We start from the raw sequence: 27,746 nt of genomic DNA, 5'->3' as shown, positions 1-27,746 counted from the left end.
CTGACGGTGGATAATACTGAAGTACAAATAAGAAATGTTTAGCAAAATGCAGTGCAACAGATTGAAACCAGATGCCAAATCATTTTTAACTATCCATTTCTGCAGCAGATGGAAAACAGATGCAAAATAATTTCTTAACTACGGTATCCAGTTCAGTCATTAAAAACAAAAAACAAAACAAAAAAACTCATTCCATCAGTATGTCAGATGCTTAAAGGGAATCTGCCACCACAATTCTGGCCATTAACTGTAGTAATACATGAGTAATACTGCAAATATGGAGTCTAGATCACTATTTTTTTATTTTTCTACTGCCCCTTTCTCCCGCTGTCAGCACTCAGAGCTGCATTAAAATACATTGTCAGGACTGCTGTGCATGCACACGAGTCCTCCATCACTCGGCCTAGGAATAGTAGAGAGAAGGCCACGGCGCTCACAGGAGCACTGCTGCCTTCTCAAACAGCTGATTGGCGGGGGTCCTGAGTGTCAGACCCCCACCGATCAGATATTGATTACCTAATGTGTAGTTCAGAAAACAGGGGCACATCCAAATTAAAGAGAGAGAGAAAAGAATACCGAGATGAGAGCCGCACATCTAAAAATGATCAAATTTATTTATAGCGACACAACAAAGAAAAAGTTAAAATCGTTGTATACAATAAATCAAGGCCATGTGGACCAAACAAGTACACATGCCACCCTGACACACCACAAGGCCATGAACATGCCCCCACATGAATGAATATATGACCATTTAAAGTGCATAAGAATCCATCAGCAAAAAATAAGAAAACTGTAATACTTATCATTTAAAGTAGCATAGTGGGGGGATGCGTGGTGGTCAGGAAAAAAACAACAACTCGTATCGCCGGGCTCTGCTGGCTTCCTCAGGCACCACGCATCCCCCCACTATGCTACTTTAAATGATAAGTATTACAGTTTTCTTATTTTTTGCTGATGGATTCTTATGCACTTTAAATGGTCATATATTCATTCATGTGGGGGCATGTTCATGGCCTTGTGGTGTGTCAGGGTGGCATGTGTACTTGTTTGGTCCACATGGCCTTGATTTATTGTATGTAATGATTTTAACTTTTTCTTTGTGTTGCTATAAATAAATTTGATAATTTTTAGATGTGCAGCTCTCATCTCGGTATTCTTTTCTTTCCTTTTGAACTATGCTGAGGATAAGTCATCAGTATTAAAATCCTGGAAAACCCCTTTAACACAGCACAGCAGTCTGTCTTGACTCTGTATTTCAGCTAGGCTTTAAGTACTGACAGTCTGGTAGCCAAGGCTAGTAGAAAATGCGTGATGTCCACACCTTATCGGTAGTACTACTCATGTGTTACTGCAGATAATAGTCAAGAATCGTAGTGACAGATTCCCTTTAAAGTGGTTTTCCCATACTAGTAAATGCCAGATAGGTGCTCCTGTCTCAAGAACAGGCCTCTGAAGTGAAGGATAGCAGCTGCATATACGCAGACACCCTCCATTAACCGCTAAGGGAGTTCTGAAAATAGCCGACCACTGGTTTGGCGATTTCCAGCAGGGCCCTAACAGTGAATGGAACAGTGGCTGCATTTGTGTGACTTGTTCTCCATTCACTACTATGGGACCTCTGAAAATGGCCCCGTTCTTGGGATAGGAGCAGGCCCCAGAGGTGGCACCCACACCTATCTGAGATTTGTGACATATCCTAGCAATATGCCACAAATGTTTAGAAGGGAATACCTCTTTAACCCCTTAGTGACCAGTCTGTTTTATGCCTTAGTGACCTAGTGTTTTTTTGTTTTGTTTTTGTTTTTTGTTATTTTTTTTCATAGTCTCCTTCCAAGAACTGTATGAGGGCTTGTTTTTTTTGCAGGCTAAGGCTCCATTTACACGTTCGCAATGTGTTATGCGGATCCACGGAGCCGCGGATCCACAAAATACAGACAGCGGCAATGTGCGTTCCGCATTTTGCGGACCGCACATTGCCGGCACTATAGAATATTCCTATTCTTGTCCGCAATTGCGGACAAGAATAGGACATGTTCTATTTTTTTCGGGAACGGAATTGCGGACCCGGAAGTCCTAATGTCAGTTGAGTCCATATACATCACTCTTACCTCTCTCTGTGCTGTAATAAAAAAATAAATCGTACTTTTTATAATATGCTAATTACTTCACTACCAGCAAGATTGCCGGTCCTCATTCGGCGCAGGAGCTCTGAGAGAAGGACGCTTTTCCGGGTGTAGGCCGACATCATCGGCGCAGGCGCACAGAGGAAGGAGCGCACTCAGAACGCCTGCGCCGAATGCGGACCGGTACGGCGCAGGATTTTTTGGGCAGACAGGGCCAACGGGAGGAGGAGAGCGCTCGCTGGCCCTGTCTATCAAGTGGAGGCGGGGGCGTGTTTATAGTCCGAGGATGTGGCGGCTACCAGCAAATAACCGCCAAACTTTCTGGTAGTGAAGTAATTAGCATATTATAAAAGTACGATTTTTTTAAAGAAATTACAGCACAGAGAGAGGTAAGAGGGGTATATATGGACTCAACTGACATTAGCAAATAGCTAATGTCCGATACAGAAAATTGCTAAATAGGGGGTGACAGAAGCCCTTAATAATACTTTATTCTCTAGGTCAGTGAGATAAGTGATACCAAATATCTTTTTTTTTTTTTTTTTTTTTTTTTTTTTTTTAGCTACTTTTGCACAATAAAAACACCTTTTTAAAAGAAAATGTTTTTGCATCACAGCATCCCAAAATCCATAACTTTTTTTTTTTTTTTTTTTACATTTTTCTTTCTGCGCAGCTGGTTGGGGGCTTGATTTTTGCAGGATAAGGACTCATGCACATGACCGTATGTATTTTGCGGTCCGCAAAAAATATAGATAACGTCCGTGTGCATTTTGCGGAACAGAACAGCTGATCCCTAATAGAACAGTACTATCCTTGTCCATAATGCGGACAATAATAGGACAGGCTCTATATTTTTGCGGAACGGACATACGGAAACGGAATGCACACGGAGTAACTTCTGTTTTTTTGCGGATTCATTGAAGGGAATTGTTCTGCATATGGTCCTCAAAAAAGCCAGAACTGACACGGAAAGAAAATACATTCGTAAGCATGAGCCCTAACTTGTACTTTCAATTGATGTCATTTTGGGGACCAGAACACTTTTTGATCACTTTTTATTTAGTTATTTTTTTGTGGAGAATAAGCAAAAAAGGCAATTTTTTTTTTTTTTTTTTTTTTTTTTTTTTAACGGTGTTCTTTGTACAGGATAAATTGCATCATAATTGTGTAGTGCCAGTCATTACGGACGTGATGATACCAAATATGTGGAGGGGATTTATTTCATCAATTTTTATCCATTGGAAATCTTGGTTTATTTTTTTACTTTTTTTTATTCAGTTAAAAAAAAAATATTTAGTATAGGTGATTTTTTTTGATCGTTTCTAGAATACATTGCATTGCTGTGTACAAACTTTGGCACCTCACAATCTGATTCGTGGGGTGCTGATAGAAGTCTACTCCCTCTGTAACTGCTTAGATGCTGCGGTTGCTAAGCAGGAGCCCGGCCTAAGGCTGCTTAGTGACCGCTGTAAATAGGTGGTCACTAAGGGGTTAAGGCCACTGTCTCACGAAGGCAAACGCAGCAGCCACAGTGCTAGTTAGCTGTTTCTTTTGGCTGCAGTACATCTCCCAATGTTAGCAGTACTCTGCTGGCTCATAGAGGGGATATCTGCCTCTATCGATTTCATTTGACCCCTCTAAATTCCCAGGAGCCATGCCACTTTGTTTCAATCTTTAAATGTCGATGAAATGTTCATTACGTTCTAGTGTACAAAATGTTTCTTGTTGGACTAACGTCTCTCATTGTCATGGACAGGCGTGTTTCTGTGGTGATCATGCTCGGAGCAAAGTGTTTAAGACTGAGAAGGGAAAGGAGCCGCCCTGCCCTAAATGTGGCCACGAAACTCAGCAAACAAAGAGTCTGAGCATGTCAAGTAAGACTTATTTTGCCTAAAAATCCGGTTTCCTTTTCATTTTTTTCTCTAGTAGGTAACTGCAATATTGCCACTGATGTTCATTTCTGTGTAGCCAGAGTGGTATTTGATTATAACTAACATAGTACTTATTTTGATATATTCGTTTATTTGCCCTCAACTAATGTATAAAATATCTTGGATTTCAACTTAGGATCTATTAAAGGATATGTATCTTTTCATGCCAGTATAGTAACCCATATATTACCATCATATACAGCCAGGTCCATAAATATTGGGACATCGACACAACTTTAAAAATTTTGGCTCTATACACCACCGCAATGTATTTAAAATGAAACAAACAAGATGTGCTTTCACTGCAGACTGTCAGCTTTACTTTGAGGGTATTTACATCCAAATCAGGTGACCGGTGTAGGAATTACAACAGTTTGCATATGTGCCTCCCACGTGTTAAGGGGCCAAAAGTAATGGGACAATTGGCTTCTCAGGTGTTCTATGGCCAGGTGTGTTATTCCCTCATTATCCCAATTACAATGAGCAGATTAAATGAACTCTGGACCTTTTAAGTGTGCTATTTGCATTTGGAATCTGTTGCTGTCAACTCTCAAGATGAGATCCAAAGAGCTGTCACTATCAGTGAAGCAAGCTATCATTAGGCTGAAAAAACACAACAAACCCATCAAAGAGATAGCAAAAATATTTAGGCGTGGCCAAAACAACTGTTTGGAACATTCTTAAAAAGAAGGAACGCACCGGTGAGCTCAGCAACACCAAAAGACCCGGAAGACCACAGAAAACAACGAAGAATTATTTCCCTGGTGAAGAAAACACCCTCACATTACAACAGTTGGCGAAGACTTCATCAGAGTGAATACAGAGGGTTCACCACAAGATGTAAACCATTGGTGAGTCTCAAAAACAGGACGGCCAGATTAGAGTTTGCCAAACGACATCTGAAAAAGCCTTCACAGTTCTGGAACAACATCCTATCGACAGATTAGACCAAGATCAACTTGTACCAGAGTGATGGGAAGAGAAGAGTATGGCGAAGGAAAGGAACTGCTCATGATCCTAAGCATACCACCTCATCAGTGAAGCATGGTGGTGGTAGTGTCATGGTGTGGGCATGTATGGCTGCCAATGGAACTGGTTCTCTTGTATTTATTGATGATAAGAGTTTCGGGCAATATTATCTGCTCATATTCAGCCAGATGCATCAGAACTCATTGGATGGCGCTTCACAGTGCAGATGGACAATGACCCAAAGCATACTGCAAAAGCAACCAAAGAGTTTAAGGGAAAGAAGTGGAATGTTATGCAATGGCCAAGTCAATCACCTGACCTGAATCCGATTGAGAATGCATTTCACTTGCTGAAGACAAAACTGAAGGTAAAATGCCCCAAGAACAAGCAGGAACTGAAGACAGTTGCAGTAGAGGCCTGGCAGAGCATCACCAGGGATGAAACCCAGCATCTGGTGATGTCTATGCGTTCCAGACTTCGGGCTGTAATTGACTGCAAAGGATTTGCCACCAAGTATTAAAAAGTGAAAGTTTGATTTATGATTATTATGTCCCATTACTTTTGATCCCTTAACAAGTGGGAGGCACATATACAAACTGTTGTAATTCCTACACCATTCACCTGATTTGGATGTAAACACCCTAAAAATTAAAGCTGACAGTCTGCAGTTAAAGCAAATCCATTGTGGTAGTGTATAGAGCCAAAAATGTTAGAGATGTGTTGATGTCCCAATATGGACCTGGCTGTACAGCTGAATATTGTGGAGTCTTGTGTAAAATTTAGGAAAAAAAACTGATCATGTGGCAGTACACTTGATTAAATTAATTACAGTAAGACATGCAGCATATTAACCCTTTCGTGGTGGTTTAGTAACCCTTACTTTTTTATTTGTTTGACTACCAAAATAATTTTTGCATTACTTGACACTTAGGACTTACTAGCATATCTTTTTAGAGATTTTTTTCCCCCCCCCTTTTTTAGGTTTAATTCGGAAAACTGCAAATTCTTATTAAAAATTTTTTTTGTTGTAAATTATATATTTTTTTTTTTGTTCAGTATTTATAACTGACACAAATTAATGCAATGGGTTCCCCATTTTGTGACTATCGTTTTGATATATAACATGCATAAGTTTAAGTGAACGGGCGACTATGGTGATCCACAAGAGCCCCAGTTATAGGGGAAATAAACTGGTCCTGTCTTCTACTCAAGGTCCCCGCTGTCTCTTAAAGCTAGGATCCGACTTGCTCCTGCTAGATTGCAGGAGATTTGATCACAGCACTGTACAGCGCAGGGATTAAAGGGCTGCCTGACCTTTACCGATCACACATTGATGGTGAACAACTCCATTAAAGTCCTTCCATAATAGATCAAAGATTAGTATGTACCTGTAAGACTGTGTTCACATCAGTTTCTGTCCCATGTATAACATATACTTTGTATATTCTTACATATACTTTGTATATTCTTTAGCACGCACAGTGAAGTTTGGCAGACAAAGTGGAGCAGATGAAGATGATGATGATGGTGCTTCTGGCTATGAGAACTACTGGAAGAATCTCGCTTCTGGTGGTTCAAACCTAAACTATGATGACTGATGAAGAAGATGAGGAGGAGGATGAAGATGATGAGGAATGTGATGAGGAAGGGGATAAGGACTCTGAAACAGAGGCTTCAGAACCATTTAGTCATTTGAATTTAGGCAGGACATATGCCAGTGGCTATGCCCACTATGAAGAATCCCAGGAGTGAATTGTAAAGTATATGTGGGTGATATAAGCATATTGTATAACATGGCAGTGATTTGAAGCAACCAGGTAATAAAATATATATAAAGGTTATTTAATGTTTTGTGGCAGTATGGTGGTGGTATTTTATGCAGAGAAAATTGTGCACAAACTAAAGTGTGAGGTGCCGTATTAGTTTCATATTCTGGGTTGTTTTTAATATTATGAGTCTGCTTTTAAAGGGGGTTTTTCCGAACATACAATATTCATGACCCGTCCTTAGGATAGGTCGTCAATATTTCATTGGTGGTGGCCATACTCCCGGCAACCCGACCATTCATATTTTAGAAGAGGTTGTGGCGCCCTGGTGAGTTCTGCGGCCCATTCCTCGGCCATTGACCTTATGTTCATCAATCACATGGCCTATGTGCAGCTTTGTTCCATTCAAGGTAATGGGCCTGGGCTGTAGTACCAAGCACAGACGATATACAATGTATAGTGCTGTGCATGGTAAGCTGTGATGAGGCCGCAGTGCTCACTAGAGTGCAGCAATGTCTTCAAACAGTTGATTGCTGGGGGTGCCTGGAGTTGGGACAACCACCTGTCTGATATTGAAGACCTATACTGAGGATAGGTCATCAGTGTTATTCTCCTGGAGAACCCCCTTAACATATCAATGGAATAAAGCTGTCGAATTAGTAAAAAGAGGCCAAATGCTTACATATCAGTACCATTAATAGGGATCTCTAGGAATAGTTTAAAATGACCGCCAGCAAACTGTCCTAGAATGCGAGAAGGACTGGTGCTTCCACTTGCAGAGCTGCCTGGGGGGTGGTGGGTGGGTGTGTGTGTGTCTGAATGGTTGGTACCTCACTACACACTAGGCTGCTCTACAATAGATGGTAAGGATGTGATTTGGGATGAGCAAACTTTTGTTTCTAAAGTTTGGCGTACATGGTTCAGGTTATCTAAGAATTCTGTTACGGATTCCGCTACCAGGGACCCGAAGTTATGGTCCATAGTAGTGGAATACATAACGGAAGTCTTGGGTAACCCGAAACTTGTACTCCAAACTTGAAAACAGAAGTTCACTCATCCCTAGATGTGATCCTTTCTATGATATGCCATCATGGCTGAGCAGCCTGACGGGATCACCACTATGTAGTATATGCAAGTGCTAGATTGTAATATGTGTTGAGGCCCTGCCCCCTCATCACCTAGGCAGCTCTGCAAGTGGAGGCAGACAGTCCTGCTCACATTCTAGGACAGGTTAGTGGTGTCCTTTTTAAATAATTCCTGGAGATCTACTTTAACTGTAGTACTAATCCAATATTGGGTAAATGTTGCTCAGCATAAAAATGCTATTGAAGTGCATTGTGTATTGTATGGTTATTCCATATTTGTCCATGTATTAAATTACAATCAAGACCAAATAATATTCATTCATTCTTTATCTGTGAAAACTGAAATTTGACTTGGTTATTGATGCTATGTCATTTATAGTTTTATCATTTATGGTCATTTTTTGGCTGCAACATAAAGAATAGGTGTGCATCCATCCCTTGGACAACATAGAGCACAGGTATAGGTCATTACAGCTGAAGGTGCTTCTTATGAGAGGGCTCTGGATTTAGTTTGAATGAATAAATTAACTGCTAGTGGATTTTAACATGCGTTAGGTTTTATAATGTGAGGACCAAAATATCTGAAAGGGGTACTATGGTAATAGTTCAGAAAGTCTGGTAATCCAAAACTGGTTTCCAGCACACATCTTCTATATAAATTAAAAATGTACAAGACTCAAAGCAAAAACTGAGCAGAACTACATATGACTAGGATTTGTGTTAATGTTTCACTTAAAGGGGGTTTCTCCATTTCCATCAATATACTTTAAAATATTAATTTATGAAGGTAGCTGTAATTTTGTAATGTGTTTCCTTTACCTTCATTGCTCCTATATTCTGTTCTGGTCTGTCTGTCACATGACCATGTCCATGCAGCTGTTTCTTATTGTCTGTGATATCATGTCCATGGGCATATCGTATAAAAAAAAAGGGGCAGTGATAGGGGAGTGTCTATGGAACTAGCTGAATGGGCATAATTAGGGGCAGTGATAGTGGGGTGTCTATGGAACTATCTGGTAGGGAGGAGCTATAAACTAGCTGGGCATTGTTAGGGGCAGTGATAGGAGAATGTCTATGGAACTAGCTTGGTGGGAGGAGCTATAAACTAGCTGGGTGTTGTTGGGGGCGGTGCTGGAACTATGGCAGAGGAAAAAGAAGTGCATCATGGGTTTGGTTGGATACAACAACAGGAAGTGCTATATACAGGATGGAAACACACCAGAGTGATTTGTTTACATGGTGAAAACGGGTCAGGAGAATCTAAACTGAAAGAAGCATGCAGAAGATGTACATGAGCATATCCGTTAAACAGTAATCCTGGAAAAACCCCTTTAATAAGTGAGTTTTATACAGTTTTCTATGACTGTGTGATAACCCATAGTATCTCCTGTTGATGCAAGATTACAGGAATTTTGCTGAATATATAGGATGAATAGCATTGTTATGTTTCCAAAAAGGACTTGACAGTGTGCAGCGTCATGGTAGAATTTTTGTATGATCCCTAAAAAAGGGATCTAACCATATAGCCTGCAATGCCCCAGATCTTAAAATTTAGTATATGGGTAAAAAAAAATGAGACATGAATTATGGTGGTATGTGAGTCTTCCTCCATCTCTTTCCAAACTCCCTACAACCCATACAACCTAAAAAAATAAAAAATAGGAATGTGACGTTTTAACAATGAGTGAGTGAAGTATATATCTATATAGTATACATCTAGACACAATTGGGATACTCCAGGCGAGTAAAGCAGCAGAGAAATTCCTTGTCTAAATACATGAGGTTCCCTCTATAGCCATCTAGCTTTGTACATGTATGGCGCAACTGAATGTGACTTAACGCCCAGCGCCGTACATGTACGGCACGCTGATCGGTCGGGTGCAGAAACTGTGTCTGCCCGATCCGCTGCAGGGGTCCGGCAGTCACAGATAGCCGGACCCCTGCTGTATGTGCCGAACATTGGTAAAATCACAGATGGCATAACCCCTGCACGTGCAATGTCTGTGCAGGGAGGAAGCAGCCATCGGGTCCCGCGCTGCTGTGACATGGACCCGATTGCAGCCCGATGCCTTCCGGGAGAGCCTGTGAGATCCAGCCCCCACAGGCAAGCTGGCTGTAAGCGTATTACAGTCTGTAATACACTTACAGCCAATGCATCACAATACAGAAGTGTTGTGATGCTTTGTAAAGGGAATCAGACCCCCAAAAGTTGAAGTCCCAGAGTGGGACAAAAAAGTAAAGTGGAAAAAAGTAAAAAAAATGAAAGTTTAATTTTTTTTAATTTTTTTTAAAGTTTCAAGTAAAAAACGTCTTTTTCCCAAAATATAGCGAAATAAAAAATTTTAATAGGGGAAAAAAAGAAAAGTTGAGATATTTGGTATCGCCGTGTATGTATCGACCGCCTCTATAAAAATATCACATGACCTAACCCCTCAGGTGAACACAGTCAAGAAAATTAAATAAAAACTGCTAAAAAAAACTTTTTTGTCACCTTACATCAATAAAAGTGCAACACCAAGTGATCAAAATGGTATATGCCCCCCAAAATAGTACCAATCCGTCACCTCATCCCGCAAAAAATGAGCCCCTACCTAAGACAATCGCCCAAAAAATAATAAAAACTATGGCTCTCAGACTATGGAGACACTATATACATGATTATTTTTTTTTTGTTTCAAAAATGCTTTTATTGTGTTAAATGTAAAAAATAAAAATAAATATATATATATTTGGTATCGCCGCGTTTGTAACAATCTGCTCTATAAAAATGCAACATGACCTATGAACAGCATAAAAAAAATAGTGTTTCAAAAAAGCCATTTTTGTTACCTTACATCACAAAAAGTGTAATAGCAAGTGATCAAAAAGTCATATGCACCCCAAAATAGTGTCAATCAAACCGTCATCTTATCCCGCAAAAATGATACCCTATCTAAGACAATCGCCCAAAAACTAAAGACTATGGTTCTCAGACTATGGAGACACTAAACTGCAAAGAAAAAAGGGAGTCAGTCAGCACATCCCAAAGCGCAGGAGCACGTTGCTATGGCTGAGAACAAGACTTTTAAACAAAACATGCAATGCAACAGCTCACTGCAAAACAAATAAAGTACAAAATTGCGTCACAATTGCAAATGCTATACTAATAAGTTAGAGATGTTTGGCAAATTATTTGAGCCAGTCTGCCGCACGTCAAGGCGATCTCTAGTTAGACGGGTTCCTAACACTAAATTCTATCTGTTATGTGCCATGAAGGCTACCATACAATTCAGGGAGTGTAGGTTCCACATGCATGCTGGGCCCGCTTAAATTTCTGTCATTTTTTGGGTGCCAAAATGGCCTCCATTATATCCTAGGAAAGCAGGTACCAACATGCATGCCGGGCCCACTCCACACCACTCCCGGCGCCAAATGGCCACCAAGGACTGCAATGAGAGTCCACAAACTATATCTCTCCTGGTGCCAGATGGCGACACTAAAACATGATTTTTTTGTTTAAAAAATTTGATAGTGTAAGGCTTACATAAATAAAAAAAGTATACCTAGTAGGTATTGCCACGTCCGTAACTACTTGCTCTATAAAAATATCACATGACCTAACCCCTCAGGGGAACGTAAAAAAAATAAAATTGTCCAAAAAGCCATTTTGTCACCTTACATCACAAAAAGTGTAATACCAAGCGATCAAAAAGTCATATGCACCCCAAAATAGTACCAATCAAACAGTCATCTCATGCCACAAAACAAATGAGCCCCTCTCTAAGACAATCACGTAAAAAAAAAATAAAAAAAAATAGGGCTCTCAGAATATGGAGACGCTGAAACATGATTAATCTTTATTCAAAAATGCTGTTATTGTGTAAAACATAATTTAAAAAAAAAAGTATACATATTAGGTATCGCCGCGTCTGTAACAACCTGCTCTATAAAAATAGCACATGATCTAACCTGTCAGATGAACATTGTAAATAAAAAAATTAACTGATTTTTTTGTTATCTTGCCTCACAAAAAGTTCAATATAGAGAAACTAAAATCATATGTACCCTAAAATAGTACCAACAAAACTGCCAGCAGTTTCCAAAATTGGGTCATTTTTTGGGGAGTTTCTACTCTAGGGGTGCATCAGGGGGTCTTCAAATGTAACATGGCAGCTTAAAATTATCCCAGTGAAATCTGCCTTCCAAAAACCATAAGGCGTTCCTTTCCTTCTGCGCCTTGCCTTTTGCCTGTACAGCAGTTTACAACTACATATAGGGTGTTTCTGTAAACTACAGAATCAGGGCAATAAATAGTTTTGTTTGGCTGTTAACCCTTGCTTTGTTAGTGGAAAAAAATTTGATTAAAATGGAAAATCTGCCACACAAAGTGAGATTCTGAAATTGCGGCTCCATTTTCCATTAATTCTTGTAGAACACCTAAAGGGTTAATAAAGTTTCTAAAAATCAGTTTTGAATACCTTGAGGTGTTTAGTTTCTAAAACGGTCATTTTTGGGTGGCATTTATTATGTAAGCCTCACAAAGTGACTTCAGGCCTGAACTGGTCCTCAATAAGTGTGTTTTGAAAATTTTCTGAAAAATTTCAAGATTTATTCTAAGCCTTCTAACGTCCCCAAAAAATAAAATGGCATTCACAAAATGATCCAAACATGAAGTAGACATATGGGGAATGTAAAGTAGTAACTATTTTTGAAGTTATTACTATCGATTTATAAAAGTAGAGAAATTGAAATTGGGAAATTTGCAAATTTTTCCCAATTTTTGGTAAATTGGGTATTTTAATTTTATATAAAAAAATTTACTTAATTTTACCACTGTCATGAAGTACAATATGTGACGAGAAAACAATCTCAGAATGGCGTGGATGAGTAAAAGCGTTTTAAAGTTATTACCACATAAAGTGACACGTCAGATTTGCTAAAAATGGCCTGGGCAGATGTAATGGTGCAGAACCCCAAGCAACAAGACAGAGGTTAAACAATAGTGGATTTATTAAATAAACAGCAGTACTGTCCAAACCAGTAAGCATATACAGGTAACCAACCCAAATAACCTGTGCAGGGAAACACCAAGGGGTCAGCCAGTGACCAGGCCAAAGTTCTTATGTGCAGTATTAGTCCGTGTAACGTGGTACCTAGGGATGAGACATCAGGATTTCCAGGGTCCGATCCAAGGTCATACACAAGACAAACTTCAGCAAAGATGAGGTATCCAGAGTCTCTAGAGCTAAATCGTGGAAGGCAGAGGTCATCCACAGAAAAGTCTGGGAGGATATGAACAGCACCATTCACCCGGGTTGTCAAAACCACCGTGGGCACTGACCAGCCAAGGAGATCACCTTTTAAGTACCTGCTAGCCAATTACAGAGAGCCATGTGTCTTTTCCTCATAGGTCATATAATGATCCTAATCCCTGACACTTGTGCTGCCTAGGCTGGTCCTAGTCACTTAACCCATGCCTGCCCTCTAATCTACTAGAATTTACGTACGGGTATTTTCCCTGTAAGCGGCCGGCGTAGCGAATAAGATGCGCATACGTTCGGCCGCGTATCCTTTTGTAAACCTCAAGCGCGGACGCTTGAGCGGCCCAGCATGAATACACAATCGCATCGGAACGGAAGCCGCAGATGATACCGGAGACAGGACCGGCCGCTGCGTGCCGCCACCAGTCCGGTCAATCTGCCTCCGAGACGGCGACCATGCGGACGCACTACCGCATCTGCCCGCAAAGGAGTCTGAACCAAAGACTCCCCAGGCACATGCCTGACCTGTACCACTACTCCAACGGGGTCCTCGCAGGCCGAGCCCCACGAGGGCCCCAGTGGATCGCGGAACAGTGTCTTACAGCAGAAATGTGAAAAATGGCTTGGTCTTGAAAGGGTAAAAAAATTAATGTTTTTACTCCACCCACCTAAATGACCTCCATTGTTTTTATTTTCTTCTCCTGCACTTGCTGCAAAAGAGCAGTGCTCGGCCACACAGCACTCTACCGCCCTGTGGTCGCTACATGAACCCCAGGCACAATTACCTTAAAAAAAAAAAAAAAAAGCTGTTAGATCAATATTCACATATTAACATTACATTATACATTTCAAAAGTCCTGAGCGCCCTTCTGTAAGATATTGTGATTTTAGGTCTCTGGTGTCCAAACATTAGCCTACATGTGTACTTACCCTTCTGCTCGAGTACAAATGTCCCAAGCAGCTGATTCCACAAGCCATGTAAAGAGCTGTGCTCTACATCACCTGAAGCTGGCTTGCAGAATAATCCTGACATGTAGTAGTAAGCGGAGGTTTTGTGTAGCCTGTTCGGTTTCTTTTTTCCACTTGCCTGTGTAGTTCTTGCTCTGTCACTTGGTCTTTCTGTATTTGCTTAATTTGTTGCTTGCTGTTCCAGACTGCTTTCTGTGTCTGGATGCTGGTATGTTTCTGCCTTTTACATAGCTGTCTGTATTTGTCCATTTCTGTGTTTGTCAATGTCTGAGCCCATCTGCAAATATTACATTGTGTTGATATGCATTTTACTATGTATCTCACTATTTTCCATATCTCTCTCTGTCTTTCTCACAAACATCGCATGACAGAGGATGTGGGGTGCATAATTTAAAAACAGTCAGTCACTTCAGAGGCTAATTTGTATCAGGTTAGTTTAAGTGCACCACTTTTGGGGAAATTTTTTAATTTACTCTGTGTTTTCTAGAATATACTCTATTGTAATTACTGAAAAGAGTGAACGTTGCACAATGTTCTAGTATTTTGACTTTCACCTGTATGTGCAGGGGTATGGTCTATGCAATAAAGAGGTCAGAGGCCATGGAAACCTAGATCATTGCCACCTTCCTGACCAGGCCTAATTTTGCAAAACTGACATATCTCACTTTATGTGGTAATAACTTTGGAACGCCTTTATTTATCCAAGTCATTCAGAGATTGTTTTCTCGTGACACATTGTACTTCATGATAGTCATAAATTTGAGTCAAAATATTTCACCTTTTATTTATGAAAAAATACCAAATTTACCCCAAAATTTGAAAAATTCGCAATTTTCTAAATTTCAATTTCTCTGCTTTTAAAACAGAAAGTGATACCTCATAAAATATTTATTACTTAACATTCCCCATATGTCTACTTTATGTTGGCATCATTTTGGAAATGTCATTTTATTTTTTTAGGACGTTAGAAGGCTTAGAAGTTTAGAAGAAATTCTTCAAATCTTTAAGAAAATTGCCAAAACCCACTTTATAAGGACCAGTTCAGGTCTGAAGTCACTTTGTGGGGCCTACATAGTGGATACCCCCATAAATGACCCCATTGTAGAAACTACACCCCTCAAGGTATTCAAAACCGGTATTACAAACTTTGTTAACCCTTTAGGCGTTCCACAAGAATTAAAGGAAAATGGAGATCAAATTTTTAAATTTCACTTTTTTGGCAGATTTTCCATTTAAATCAAATTTTGTTCTCTAACACATCGATGGTTAACAGCCAAACAAAACTCAATATTTATTACCCAGATTCTGCGGTTTACAGAAACACCCCACATGTGGTCATAAACTGCTGTATGGGCACACGGCAGGGCGCAGAAGAAAAGGAACTCCACATGGTTTTTAGATGCCTTGTCCCATTTGAAGCCCATCTGATGCACCCTTACAGTAGAAACTCCCAAGAAGTGACCCCATTTTGGAAACTAGGGGATAAGGTGCCAGTTTTATTAGTACTATTTTTGGGTACATATGATTTTTTTGATCATTCATTATAACACTTTGAGGCAAGGTGACCAAAAAATTGGTTGTTTTAGCACAGTTTCTATTTTTTTTTTTTTTACAGCGTTCACCTGAGGGGTTCAGTCAAGTGACATTTTTATAGAGCAGATTGTTACGGACGTGGCGATACCTAATATGTATACTTTTTCTCATTTATTAAAGTTTTACACAATAATAGCATTTTTGAAACAAAAAAATTATGTTTTAATGTGTCCATGTTCTGAGAGCTATAGTTTTTTTTATTTTTTGAGACATTTTCTTATGATGGGGCTCATTTTTTGCGGGATGAGGTGACTGTTTTATTGGTACCATTTTGTGGGACATACGCGTTTTTGATCACTTGTTGTTGCACCTTTTGTGATGCAAGGTGACAAAAATTGCTTGTTTTGACACTGTTTTTAATTTTTTTACGGTGTTCACCCGAGGGGTTAGGTCATGTGATATTTTTATAGAGCTGGTTATTACGGACGCGGCAATACCAAATATGTCTATTTTATTTAAAAAAAAAATTTTTGATTCCTTACTTGGGGACCTTTTTTTTTTTCATGTGAAACTTTTTTTTATTTTATTTTTTCAACCCTTTATTTATTTTATTTTTTTACACTTTTCGTCCCCCATAAGGTCATACAAGACCTCTGGGGGACATTTGCTTCCCTTTTTCATTTTTTTTTCACTGTTGATTTCTCCTGTAACTGGGGCTGACATAGTAGCCCCAGTTACAGAAGAAATGCACCCCCCAGAGAGGCTGTACAGCGCATTACTGCGCTGTACAGCCTCAGAGCAGGGCTGATCGAGGTCTCTGAAAGACCTCACACAGCTCCTGCACTCTCCGGTCCCGGCGGTCACATGACCGCCGGGCCGGAACAGGAAGCGCACAGCGCTTCCTGCTCTGCATACACAGTGCTCGGTGAGCGCTGTGTCTGCAGCGATCCGGAAGGCAGGGACACCTGGGCACTGTCCCTGCCTTCTCTCTGGGTTGCCCTGCTGTCACTGACAGCGGGCAACCCGATCAGCAGCTGCACGATTAGCGTGCAGCTGCTGTTTCTGAAAGGACGTTTTAAAACGTGCTTTCAGAAATAGAGGTCCACCCATAGGACGTTTATATCCTATGGGCCGACGTAAAGTGGTTAAAACTAGTTTAAACCAGTTTCACTATGCCTCAAGATTGCCTATATAAACTCAACTTCAACAATATACCACGGCGCAGACATTCTGCTGCATCTGCATACAGTGTGTTTTTCTCTTATATAAGAACAAAGAGAAAATACCTCCTTTAACCGTAAATTCAGATGACATTGGGATCCTTTCTTGGTAAAGAAAATTCTTTTAACAACCACATAGACCAATGCTACAGGAGTTGAAAAAAGTTACTTAATCAAAATACCGCTTTAAGGATAAATACTGTCCTGCTAGCACTCTGTGCCTGTCTTGCTGTCCACTGTGGGCTTGGTCGCCATCTTACTCGCCTTGCCTGCCGTTGTCTTTTTTTTTCCTGCTGGCTGTGCACCCAGCCGTCGGCATCCTTGATAGTGTGTGCGAGCTGTGGCCTGTGCATCTTCTGTTAGGCTTCCTGGCCTGCTCTAGGGCACTTGCATGCATGTCCAAATGTTTGCCCAGCCAATGGCTGGCTGTCCCTGGGTACTTAAAGGGGTACTGCACTTTCATTTAACTGATGATCTATCCTCTGCATAGATCATCAGCTTCTGATCGGCGGGGGTCCGACACCTGGGACCGCCGCCGATCAGCTGTTTGAGAAGGTAGCGGCGCTCCAGCAGCGCCGCGGCCTTCTCACTGTTTACCGCCGGCCCACTGATGTCACGACTAGTATCAACTAGCGTGGGCGGGGCTAAGCTTCATTCAAGTGAACAGAGCTTAGCCCCGCCCATGCTAGTTGATACTAGTCGTGACGTCAGTGGGAGGGCGGCTCGGCGGTAAACAGTGAGAAGGCCACAGCGCTGTTGGAGCGCCTCTACCCTCTCAAGCAGCTGATCGGCGGCAGTCCCGGGTGTCAGACCCCCGCCGATCAGAAGCTGATGATCTATCCAGAGGATAGATCATCAGTTAAATGAAAGTGCAGAACCCCTTTAACCCCTTAAGGACACATGACGTACCGGTACGGCATGTTTCCCGAGTCCTTAAGGACACATGACGTACCGGTACGTCATGGCTTTAAATAGCGATGCCGGCGCCGCGGGGGTTAATCGGAACGGGATGCCGGCTGAAATCATTCAGCCGGCATCCTGTAACAATGCAGGGGGGGGGGTCATTTGACCCCCCCGCATCGACGATCGCAGAAAACCGCAGGTCAATTCAGACCTGCGGTTTGCTGCGCTTTTTGCAGTTTCTGATCCCCGCGGTCCCTGACCGCGGGGATCAGAAACTTTAGAGTGCCTAAAATCAATATAGTGTACCCCCCCCTCCTGCACCCCTGCATGATTTGATGGCGGCGGGTGGTGCAGGGGGGGTGTCGCAGGCGGTGGGGGCGTTGCGGGAGGCGGGCGGTGCGGCAGGCGGGATCGCGATCCCCCGCCCGCCTCCTATTGCGTAATCGTTGGTGTACAGTGGGTATACCAGGGTGCCAGCACATTGCTGGCACCCTGGTATAAACGGCTGACATCGTTGATGCGATGTCAGCCGTTTAACCCTTTCCATACAGCGGTCCGTACGGACCGCTGTATGGAAAAGGTTAACAGTAAGAGGGAGCTCCCTCCCTCTCCGATCGGGGGGCTGCTGTGCCTTTGCAGCCCCCCGATGGGAGAGGGAGAGAGCCCCCAGAGAGCCCCCCGAAGCCCCGTCCTCACCCTTCCCCGTCTGCGAAGTTCTGACCATAACTGAGCAGACGGGGAAGGTTCCCATGGCAACAGGACGCCTGCTCAGGCGTCCTGCTGTCCATGGTGCTGAACAGATCTGTGCTGAAAGCATAGATCTGTTCAGTGTAAGTAAAATACAGTACAGAAACCTATAGGGGTTCTGTACTGTATTTTAAAGACATCAGACCCACTGGATCTTCAAGAACCAAGTGGGTCTGGGTCAAAAAATAAAAAGAATAAGTGAAAAAAGTTAAGATAAAAAAAAAACATTTATCACTGAATAAAAATTAAAAAAATAAAATAAACTACACATATTAGGTATCGCCGCGTCCGTAACGACCTGATCTATAAAACGGCCATGTTACTTTCCCCGCACGGTGAACGCCATAAAAATAAAAAAATAAAAACTATGAGAAAATTGAAATTTTGCCCACCTTACTTCCCAAAAAAGGTAATAAAAGTGATCAAAAAAGTCGCATGTACGCCAAAATAGTACCAATCAAACCGTCATCTCATCCCGCAAAAATTGAGACCCTACTCAAGATAATCGCCCAAAAACTGAAAAAACTATGGCTCTTAGACTATGGAAACACTAAAACATCATTTTTTTTGTTTCAAAAATAAAATCATTGTGTAAAACCTACATAAATAAAAATAAAGTATACATATTAGGTATTGCCGCGTCCGTATCGACCGGCTCTATATAAATATCACATGACCTAACCCCTCAGGTGACCACCGTAAAAAAAAAAAAAAAAACGGTGTAAAAAAAGCTATTTTTTGCCATCTTACGTCACAAAAAGTGTAATAGCAAGCGATCAAAAAGTCATATGCACCCCAAAATAGTGCCAATCAAACTGTCATCTCATCCCGCAAAAAATTAGACCCTACTCAAGATAATCGCCCAAAAACTGAAAAAACTATGGCTCTCAGACTATAGAGACACTAAACAATTTTTTGGTTTTAAAAATGAAGTTATTGTATAAAACTTACATAAATAAAAAAAAATTGTATACATATTAGGTATCGCTGCGTCCGTGACAACCTGCTCTATAAAATTACCACATGATCTAACCTGTCAGATGAATGTTGTAAATAACAAAAAAAAAAACGTGCCAAAAAAGCTATTTCTTGTTACCTTGCCGCACAAAAAGTGTAATATAGAGCAACCAAAAATCATATCTACCCTGAACTAGTACCAACAATACTGCCACCCTATTCCGTACTTTCTAAAATGGGGTCACTTTTTTGGAGTTTCTACTCTAGGGGTGCATCAGGGGGGCTTCAAATGGGACATGGTGTCAAAAAACCAGTCCAGCAAAATCTGCCTTCCAAAAACCGTATGGCATTCCTTTCCTTCTGCGCCCTGCCGTGTGCCCGTACAGTGGTTTACGACCACATATGGGGTGTTTCTGTAAACTACAGAATCAGGGCCATAAATAATGAGTTTTGTTTGGCTGTTAACCCTTGCTTTGTAACTGGAAAAAAAATATTAAAATGGAAAATCTGCCAAAAAAGTGAAATTTTGAAATTGTATCTCTATTTTCCATTAAATCTTGTGCAACACCTAAAGGGTTAACAAAGTTTGTAAAATCAGTTTTGAATACCTTGAGGGGTGTAGTTTCTTAGATGGGGTCACTTTTATGGAGTTTCTACTCTAGGGGTGCATCAGGGGGCTTCAAATGGGACATGGTGTCAAAAAAACTGTCCAGCAAAATCTGGCTTCCAAAAACCATACGGCGTACCTTTCACTCTACGCCCCGCTGTGTGGCCGTACAGTAGTTTACGGCCACATATTGGGTGTTTCTGTAAATGGCAGAGTCAGGGCAATAAAGATACAGTCTTGTTTGGCTGTTAACCCTTGCTTTGTTAGTGGAAAAAATGGGTTAAAATGGAAAATTAGGCAAAAAAATGAAATTCTCAAATTTCATCCCCATTTGCCAATAACTCTTGTGCAACACCTAAAGGGTTAACGAAGTTTGTAAAATCAGTTTTGAATACCTTGAGGGGTGTAGTTTCTTAGATGGGGTCACTTTTATGGAGTTTCTACTCTAGGGGTGCATCAGGGGGCTTCAAATGGGACATGGTGTCAAAAAAACTGTCCAGCAAAATCTGGCTTCCAAAAACCATACGGCGCACCTTTCACTCTACGCCCCGCTGTGTGGCCGTACAGTAGTTCACGGCCACATATTGGGTGTTTCTGTAAACGGCAGAGTCAGGGCAATAAAGATACAGTCTTGTTTGGCTGTTAACCCTTGCTTTGTTAGTGGAAAAAATGGGTTAAAATGGAAAATTAGGCAAAAAAATGAAATTCTCAAATTTCATCCCCATTTGCCAATAACTCTTGTGCAACACCTAAAGGGTTAACGGAGTTTGTAAAATCAGTTTTGAATACCTTGAGGGGTGTAGTTTATAGAATTGGGTCATTTTTGGGCGGTTTCTATTATGTAAGCCTCGCAAAGTGACTTCAGAGCTGTAGTGGTCCCTAAAAATTGGGTTTTTGTAAATTTCTGAAAAATGTCAAGATTTGCTTCTAAACTTCTAAGCCTTGTAACATCCCCAAAAAATAAAATATCATTCCCAAAATAATTCAAACATGAAGTAGACATATGGGGAATGTTAAGTCATCACAATTTTTGGGGGTATTACTATGTATTACAGAAGTAGAGAAACTGAAACTTTGAAATTTGCAAATTTTTCAAAATTTTTGGTAAATTAGGTATTTTATTATGCAAAAAAATTAATTTTTTTGACTTTATTTTACCAGTGTCATGAAGTACAATATGTGACGAAAAAACAATCTCAGAATGGCCTGTATAAGTAAAAGCGTTTTAAAGTTATCAGCACTTAAAGTGACACTGGTCAGATTTGCAAAAAATGGCCTGGTCCTTAAGGTGAAAATGAGCCTGGTCCTTAAGGGGTTAAGGCACCCTCCCCAGTAGCAGAGTGCCTGAGCTTTAGATTTCCTAGTCTCTGGTAACCAGCAAAGGTGTATTCTCTGTCTGACTACCGACTCTGGCTTCTAGCCATGTGTTGTCTACTTTGCCTATCCTGACTTAGTCCAGTTTCCAAACTACACATATTGCCTAACCCCACTGTGCTTTTCACCAGTGTCTCTGACACTTGAGGAACAGCTGCCAACCACAATGGGACTATCTCAAGAAGTAACTGCCTGGTAGCTCCCCTGCAAGCAAAGTCCAGCTCCCTGTTAAAAGGTAAATACCAGGTGTATGCCATATTTAGCCCAAAGCTAAAACACGTTGGTTGGTACAGTGGGTCCATAACCATTGACATTAACAAACAATGCTTATTTTATCACTGTATTTTCTGTTGGGGACTGTTCATAAAGTGTCTCAATATTTTTTAGTGCTGCTCCCCTTGCTGCGATACAAACTGCCACTCTGGCATGGTAACGGCAATACAGATGCTGTGTGTTTATTTTTATTTTTATTTTTTTTACTCTGGTGATGTGGGGTTCCAAGGAAACAATGCCTGCCCATACATTGCCTCTGACAGTATCCACTAGCACCCCTGGCCAGTTCAATCACCAGATCTCTTCCCCCAAATGCAATGTTTGGATGGATGAGGTGACTGATCTCCCATGCACAGCAGCCGACTACAGTTCAAAGTTGAAAGAGTTGAAATGACATACCACAAGAGGATATCCAGTATCACCATTACCATGCCAGAGTCACAGCCTGTGTCGGAGCAAGGGGAAATGCCACCCATTATTAATGTGACCCTGTATCAACATATACCCTGCTACAGAACCCAAAACATAGGCATATTTAGGTGCCAGATCTTATTAACATTAATGGAGGGCCATCAATGGAGAGGGCTTATTGCATGTAGCAGTAGGCTACATTTTTTGAATGATATCAGAGACAAACATTGCTCAATAATATAAGACATCAGCACAAAGGCCTACATCTATCAGTGTATTTGCACGCTTTTCTGTCACATTTTACTTCAATATTGGGGGGGGTTATCAGTTCTCTTGCACCACAAAATAGGAATCTGGATATTTTTTCACAAATAATGCTTACGCAAAAAATGTTTAACTTTGGGTTTTATGCCACATTTGCCACTTTTACCAAAAGTGTGAGTTGTGTGTACAAGGCTTTGAGGGAGGGAGCATGGCTTCCTGTCGCCTGGTAAATCATAGCTTATAGCTGATGGAGTGTGACTATTTAAAATGTCTCACTCCTGTAGGTGAGTGTTGTCAATATTGAAGAAACATTTCAAAGCATATGCAACACATTTATCAATAGTATGACATTTTGATTAATTTGTTGCGAAGAACTGGCATGCCTCCAAACAGGCTTTGAAAAATCCCCTCAAAGTGTCTGATCGACATGGTATTACCGTATTTTTCGCCCCATAAGACGCATGGGGGGGAAATGCCCCTGCGTCTTATGGGGCGAATGCTGCCTTTTACATCGCTATCTGTGATGCTGCAGCATCGCAGCCTGTGATGTATCAGCGGGGAGGGAGCAGGGGCTGGAGTACGGGAACTTGTGGCAGGGCCTGGTGCAGTCACTGTACTCTTACACCGAGCCCCGCCGCTCACCACAGTATTTATTTCTACAGTAGTCCTTAACCTCTTAATAACTTTTTAACTAAAGTTGCGCTCTCCCCTGTATTAGCACTTACTAACAAGCATCCGTAGCAGGCAGAGCAGCTGGCAGCGTTACGTCACTCACTGATGTCGCACGCTTGCTCCTCCCACTTTATGAACGACGTCAGTGAGTGACGTTAGGCTGCCAGCCGCTTTGCCTGCTACGAATGCTTGTTAGTAAGTGCTGATACAGGGGAGAGCGCAACTTTAGTTAGTTATTAAGAGGTTAAGAATTACTGTTTAGAAATACTGGCGGGCCCAGTATATTGGGGCACACTGTTCTGGGAGGGGATCTGTGGATGACACATATATAGCAGTGTAATCCACAGATCTCCCCCATAACTGTGTCATCCACAGATCCTCCACCCCATAATAGTGCCATCCACAGATCCCCCACCCCATAAAAGTGCCATCGACAGATCCCTCCATAGCAGTGCGTCATCCACTGATCCTCCATAATAGTGTCATGCACAGACCACCATTAGTTCAAAACCCACCAAAAGCACACCTTTTGGTAAAAAATGTTTTTTCTTATTTTCCTCAAAAACTTTGATGCGTCTTATAGGGCACAAAATACAGTAAATGGTGGATGTTAATAGTAAAGTCCATGTTAGAGTATTGTGTAAGTATTTTAACCTGACATTTTACATTTATAAAAGTATCATTTTTAGCCATTTTTGCACACATTAGGCGTATTAACTATAAAAGAGAAATGAAAGAACCATCTACTTAGAGTAAGTAAACTTTTGTATAATTTTTTGTGAAGGTGTCCCTAATGCCTTAATAGTAATGTATTGTGTATTTTTAGTCAACTTTTGCCTCCCTAAAGCACATGTTTCCCTGTGCACTTAAAATCTACCTCTCTGTACACCACTGACTCCTGAGCAGTGTACGGAGAACACATTTTATGAATGGGGCCACAGTGCAAGGAGTACAGGCAGGAGCGCATATTGCTGCTCCTCCCCGTGCCCCCTGGAGGTTTACTAGCTCCTGGCATAGCACATGGGTACTCTGTAACCATGTCCTATGCCAGGATTAGCTGAGCGGAGAGGGCTCCTGCCTCTGACTTCTCCGCTAAGTTAGGAGCTGACATGCAGTTCTCTTACTGTAGCTTCATGAAGCAGAAGCCCACTCCACTCAGCTACTCTTGGCATAGTACATGGGTACAGAGTACCCATGTGCTATGCCAGGAGTTAGTAAACCTCCGGGGGACACGGGAAGGAGCAGCAATATGCGCTCCTGTCCGTACTTGCTGCACTGCGGCCCTAAAATGTGTTCTCTTCACTCCATACACTCCATACACTGCTGAGCAGATTTTAAGAGCACAGGGAAACATGGTTTAGTTAAGGCAAAAGTGGAATAAAAATACATGAATAAACTATGTTATAAAAACTATTATTAGGGTATTAGGGACACGTTCACAAAAAATTATATAAAAGTTTAGTTACTCTTTAAGTTAAAACTCTTAAACCGGACAGTTTATAAAGATACGGTAGTGACATGAAGTCTAAAAATATTGACTATGCAATCTATTTCTTAACAAATTTCACAGGTTCTGGACTATCAGGACTATTTTCAAAAGAGTCTTGTGGCATCTACAACTTATCAAATACGGTTCTTCATCTACCCAGGCTGAAATGTACCTTTTTGATGATTATCTAAATTAATTTTGTTGAAATATATTTTAAAGACTTTCTATGAGTAAATAAAATGAAACTTTGAATGTAAAATACTTGATCCTGTGCTGAGGATTGAATGGGTACTATTAGAAATAGGCTGCATAAGTTTGATCTTATGTGCTATTTAAAGAGGACCTGTCACCACTCCTGACATACTGTACCTGTTTTAATAGTTTTATGCATATATTCTTATGGCTCTATGTTGTGCCATTCCTTTATTATTTCTACTAGAAGTTATGAATGAATTGCTATTAGCCTTCAGTCAGGGTACAGAGTGGTGGTAACCAGTTAGGGGTGAGAACCTGCACAGTCTGAAAATGACAGCACTGATTGGATAGAGTGAATCTGTGCAGGTACATCCCCCAACTGGTTACCACCCCTCTGTACCCTTACTGCAGACTGCTAGCAATTCATTCATAACTTCTAGTAGAAATAATAAAGGAATGGTACAACATAGAGCCATAAGAATAGATGCCCCAGAATTGTTATTACATGGGGAATGCATGAAGCTATTAAAACAGGAATGTCAGGAGCGGTGACAGGTCCTCTTTACAAAGAAGATTAGGGTAGGAAACCAATTTACTCATGTAAACCTAGGCAAACACCAGGATTTCTGGAACAAATTTTTTGAACAGATGAGGGAAAGAAAAAAATGTGGTCACAGTTGACAACTAATGATAGCATTTCACCAACTGAACCTGATAACTGGAAAGCATGATGGTTAAAGTGTTATGAGTTTTCAGCTGCTTTGCTGCCCCATCACAGAATCCTCAATTTGACATTGTATCAGAGCATGCTTGTGGAGAATGTAAGACCATCTGTTAGAAGATTGAAACTCCGCTAAAAATGAACCTTGCATCATGACTCTATGCATACCAGTAAATCCACCAAGGTATGGCGGGAGAAATAAATGGCGAATTCTTGAATGGCCAAGTCAAAATCTAAATTCCCTCAAGATGGTCTAAGGAGATTTGAAAGGGCCATGAATGCATGACAGCCCCTTAAACATTGCACAGCTTAGAAAATTCTCCCATTCAATGTCAGAGACTGGTAGACCTTTATAAGAAATGCCTTTTCGTGATTGCCTATTCCACAGAGTGCAATACCAGATGTATGCAATAATCCTTTTAATGCAAGTTACCTTAAAGGGTTATTCCCATCTCAGACATTGGTGGCATATCTCTAGGACAGTGGTGCCCAACCATTTTTCATCTGGGGGCCGCACTGGACATGGAATTCATTTTGCAGGCCGGAACCAAGTAACTTTGACAGAAAGGAAAGCAATCATTAAAGAGGAAATCATTCTAGTATTTTAGATAACACAGTATTAGAAAGAAAGCATAAACCAGAAATAATTTCTGCACTCACCATTTGATGTCATTTCATGACGTCTGCAGATGTTTTCCAGAAACCAGTTTTGAAATGTTTGGGCCAAAGTTTGTCACGTTGATTCTCAGCACAGAATGCAAATGATCGTCAGTAAGCCGAGTGTGAGAGAGAGGTTTTGCTCTCTTTAGCACTGAAAAAGTTTGTTCACACACATAAGTACTCGCAAAAGTTGTCATCATTCTTTTGTCCTTGTTTTCGCAAATTTGGAAATGTTTCTGCACATAGTTCGGCATAAAAGTCTGGTAGTGCTTTTTCGCGAAATTTGTCCTGCAGTGACGTCTCGGATTGTAAGTCAATCAGTTCCAGCTGTAGGTCACCTGGTGCAGTGGAAGTGTCGACTGAAGTGGATTTTTGAACAAACTAATATTCTTTATGTGGTGAAAATCTGCAAACCTTTCTTCAAATTTTCACTTAGCAGCTTGAGAAGCTGAACCATTCTTCCTTTTGGGAAGCTAACATTCATGTCTTCCTGATCTAGTGCAGCACATGTTGGAAAGTGCAACAACTATTCTCTTTCAGCCTGTTGTATGAACAATTTCAATTTAGCTTGAAATGCAGTTACATCTGCATACACATGACAGATTAGCTTGCTTTTGCCTTGCAGCTTTAGATTCAGTTCATTTAAATAATGTCAAATCGCACAAGATTGCTAAATCCCAGAGCCATGATGGGTCACTAATCTGGAAGCTGTTTTGATTTTTCAGCCATGAAGATAGAAATCTCATGTCTCAGGTCAAATAAGCATTTCAACGCTTTGCCTTGACAGCCAGCGGACTTCACTGTGATAAACATCTTCATGTTCAGATTCAACTTCATTGAGAAATTCTCTGAACGTCCTGTGATTCAGTGCTTGTGATCGTTGTTAACGACAACCTTCATAACATGTTCCAAGTTCAACCATGTAGCTGGCCAGCTAAGACCTGTCCTAGGTTGCTAATATAGCTTATATGTGTATACAGCTAGACCTGCCAATATGCTAATACAGTTCCTATGTTTGTGTGTTAAAGATAAAAGCAGGGTTGATTACAGCGACTTTATGTTTGGATGTCATATAACTGTTATATTTTGTGTTCACAGAAGCAGAAAAGATAGTATGCCTTTAAAATTCATATGATGTGAGGTAAGCTCAATTACACAGCAGAAACAACAGAAAGTATAGAGTTAAACTGTTGTTGCTGGGCAAGAGTTTTGACCAATCACAGCCAAACTCACACACCAGAGGAGAGACATTCACTCCACTAAGAGCTATGTTTTATGGAAGCAGAGAGGCCAAAATAGGTATTTAAAATAGTTATATAATGTTCCTACTGTTAATATAGTTATAACTGTATACTGAATCAGTTATGTGTTTACGTACAGTTCCACCAATTGCAAACTACAAAGTTCACAATCCAAATGCAAATTCCATATTGCAATCCAAATTGCATACAACCATACCAGATCATACTCAACCAATCTGCAAATAGTTACTGCAAATTGCGACCAAATTCAGCAAGTGAACTATTAGTTAGACCTCAGATATACCTCTCAGAGAGATCATAAAGTGATTAAATAACTTACTGAAGAGAGAAATATATCCACCATTTTATATGGCGAATGACAAGATTGAACAG

General features: G+C 40.9%; 1 protein-coding gene across 1 annotated transcript in view; it reads left to right on the top strand.

Annotated features, from left to right (window-relative positions):
* Positions 1-8,186, top strand: part of ZNF330 (zinc finger protein 330) — a 49,763-nt gene extending 41,577 nt beyond the window's left edge. Inside the window, 3 exon segments of the mRNA XM_044300686.1 lie at positions 3,883-4,000; positions 6,500-6,621; positions 6,623-8,186. Of these exon segments, the coding sequence (XP_044156621.1) occupies positions 3,883-4,000; positions 6,500-6,621; positions 6,623-6,778 (396 nt within the window). The 3' untranslated portion in view covers positions 6,779-8,186.
* Positions 8,187-27,746: the final 19,560 nt, after the last annotated feature.

The sequence above is a fragment of the Bufo gargarizans genome, chromosome 1 (assembly GCF_014858855.1).
Source record: "Bufo gargarizans isolate SCDJY-AF-19 chromosome 1, ASM1485885v1, whole genome shotgun sequence".
Taxonomy (NCBI): domain Eukaryota; kingdom Metazoa; phylum Chordata; class Amphibia; order Anura; family Bufonidae; genus Bufo; species Bufo gargarizans.
This window is presented reverse-complemented; position numbering and strand designations above follow the sequence as displayed.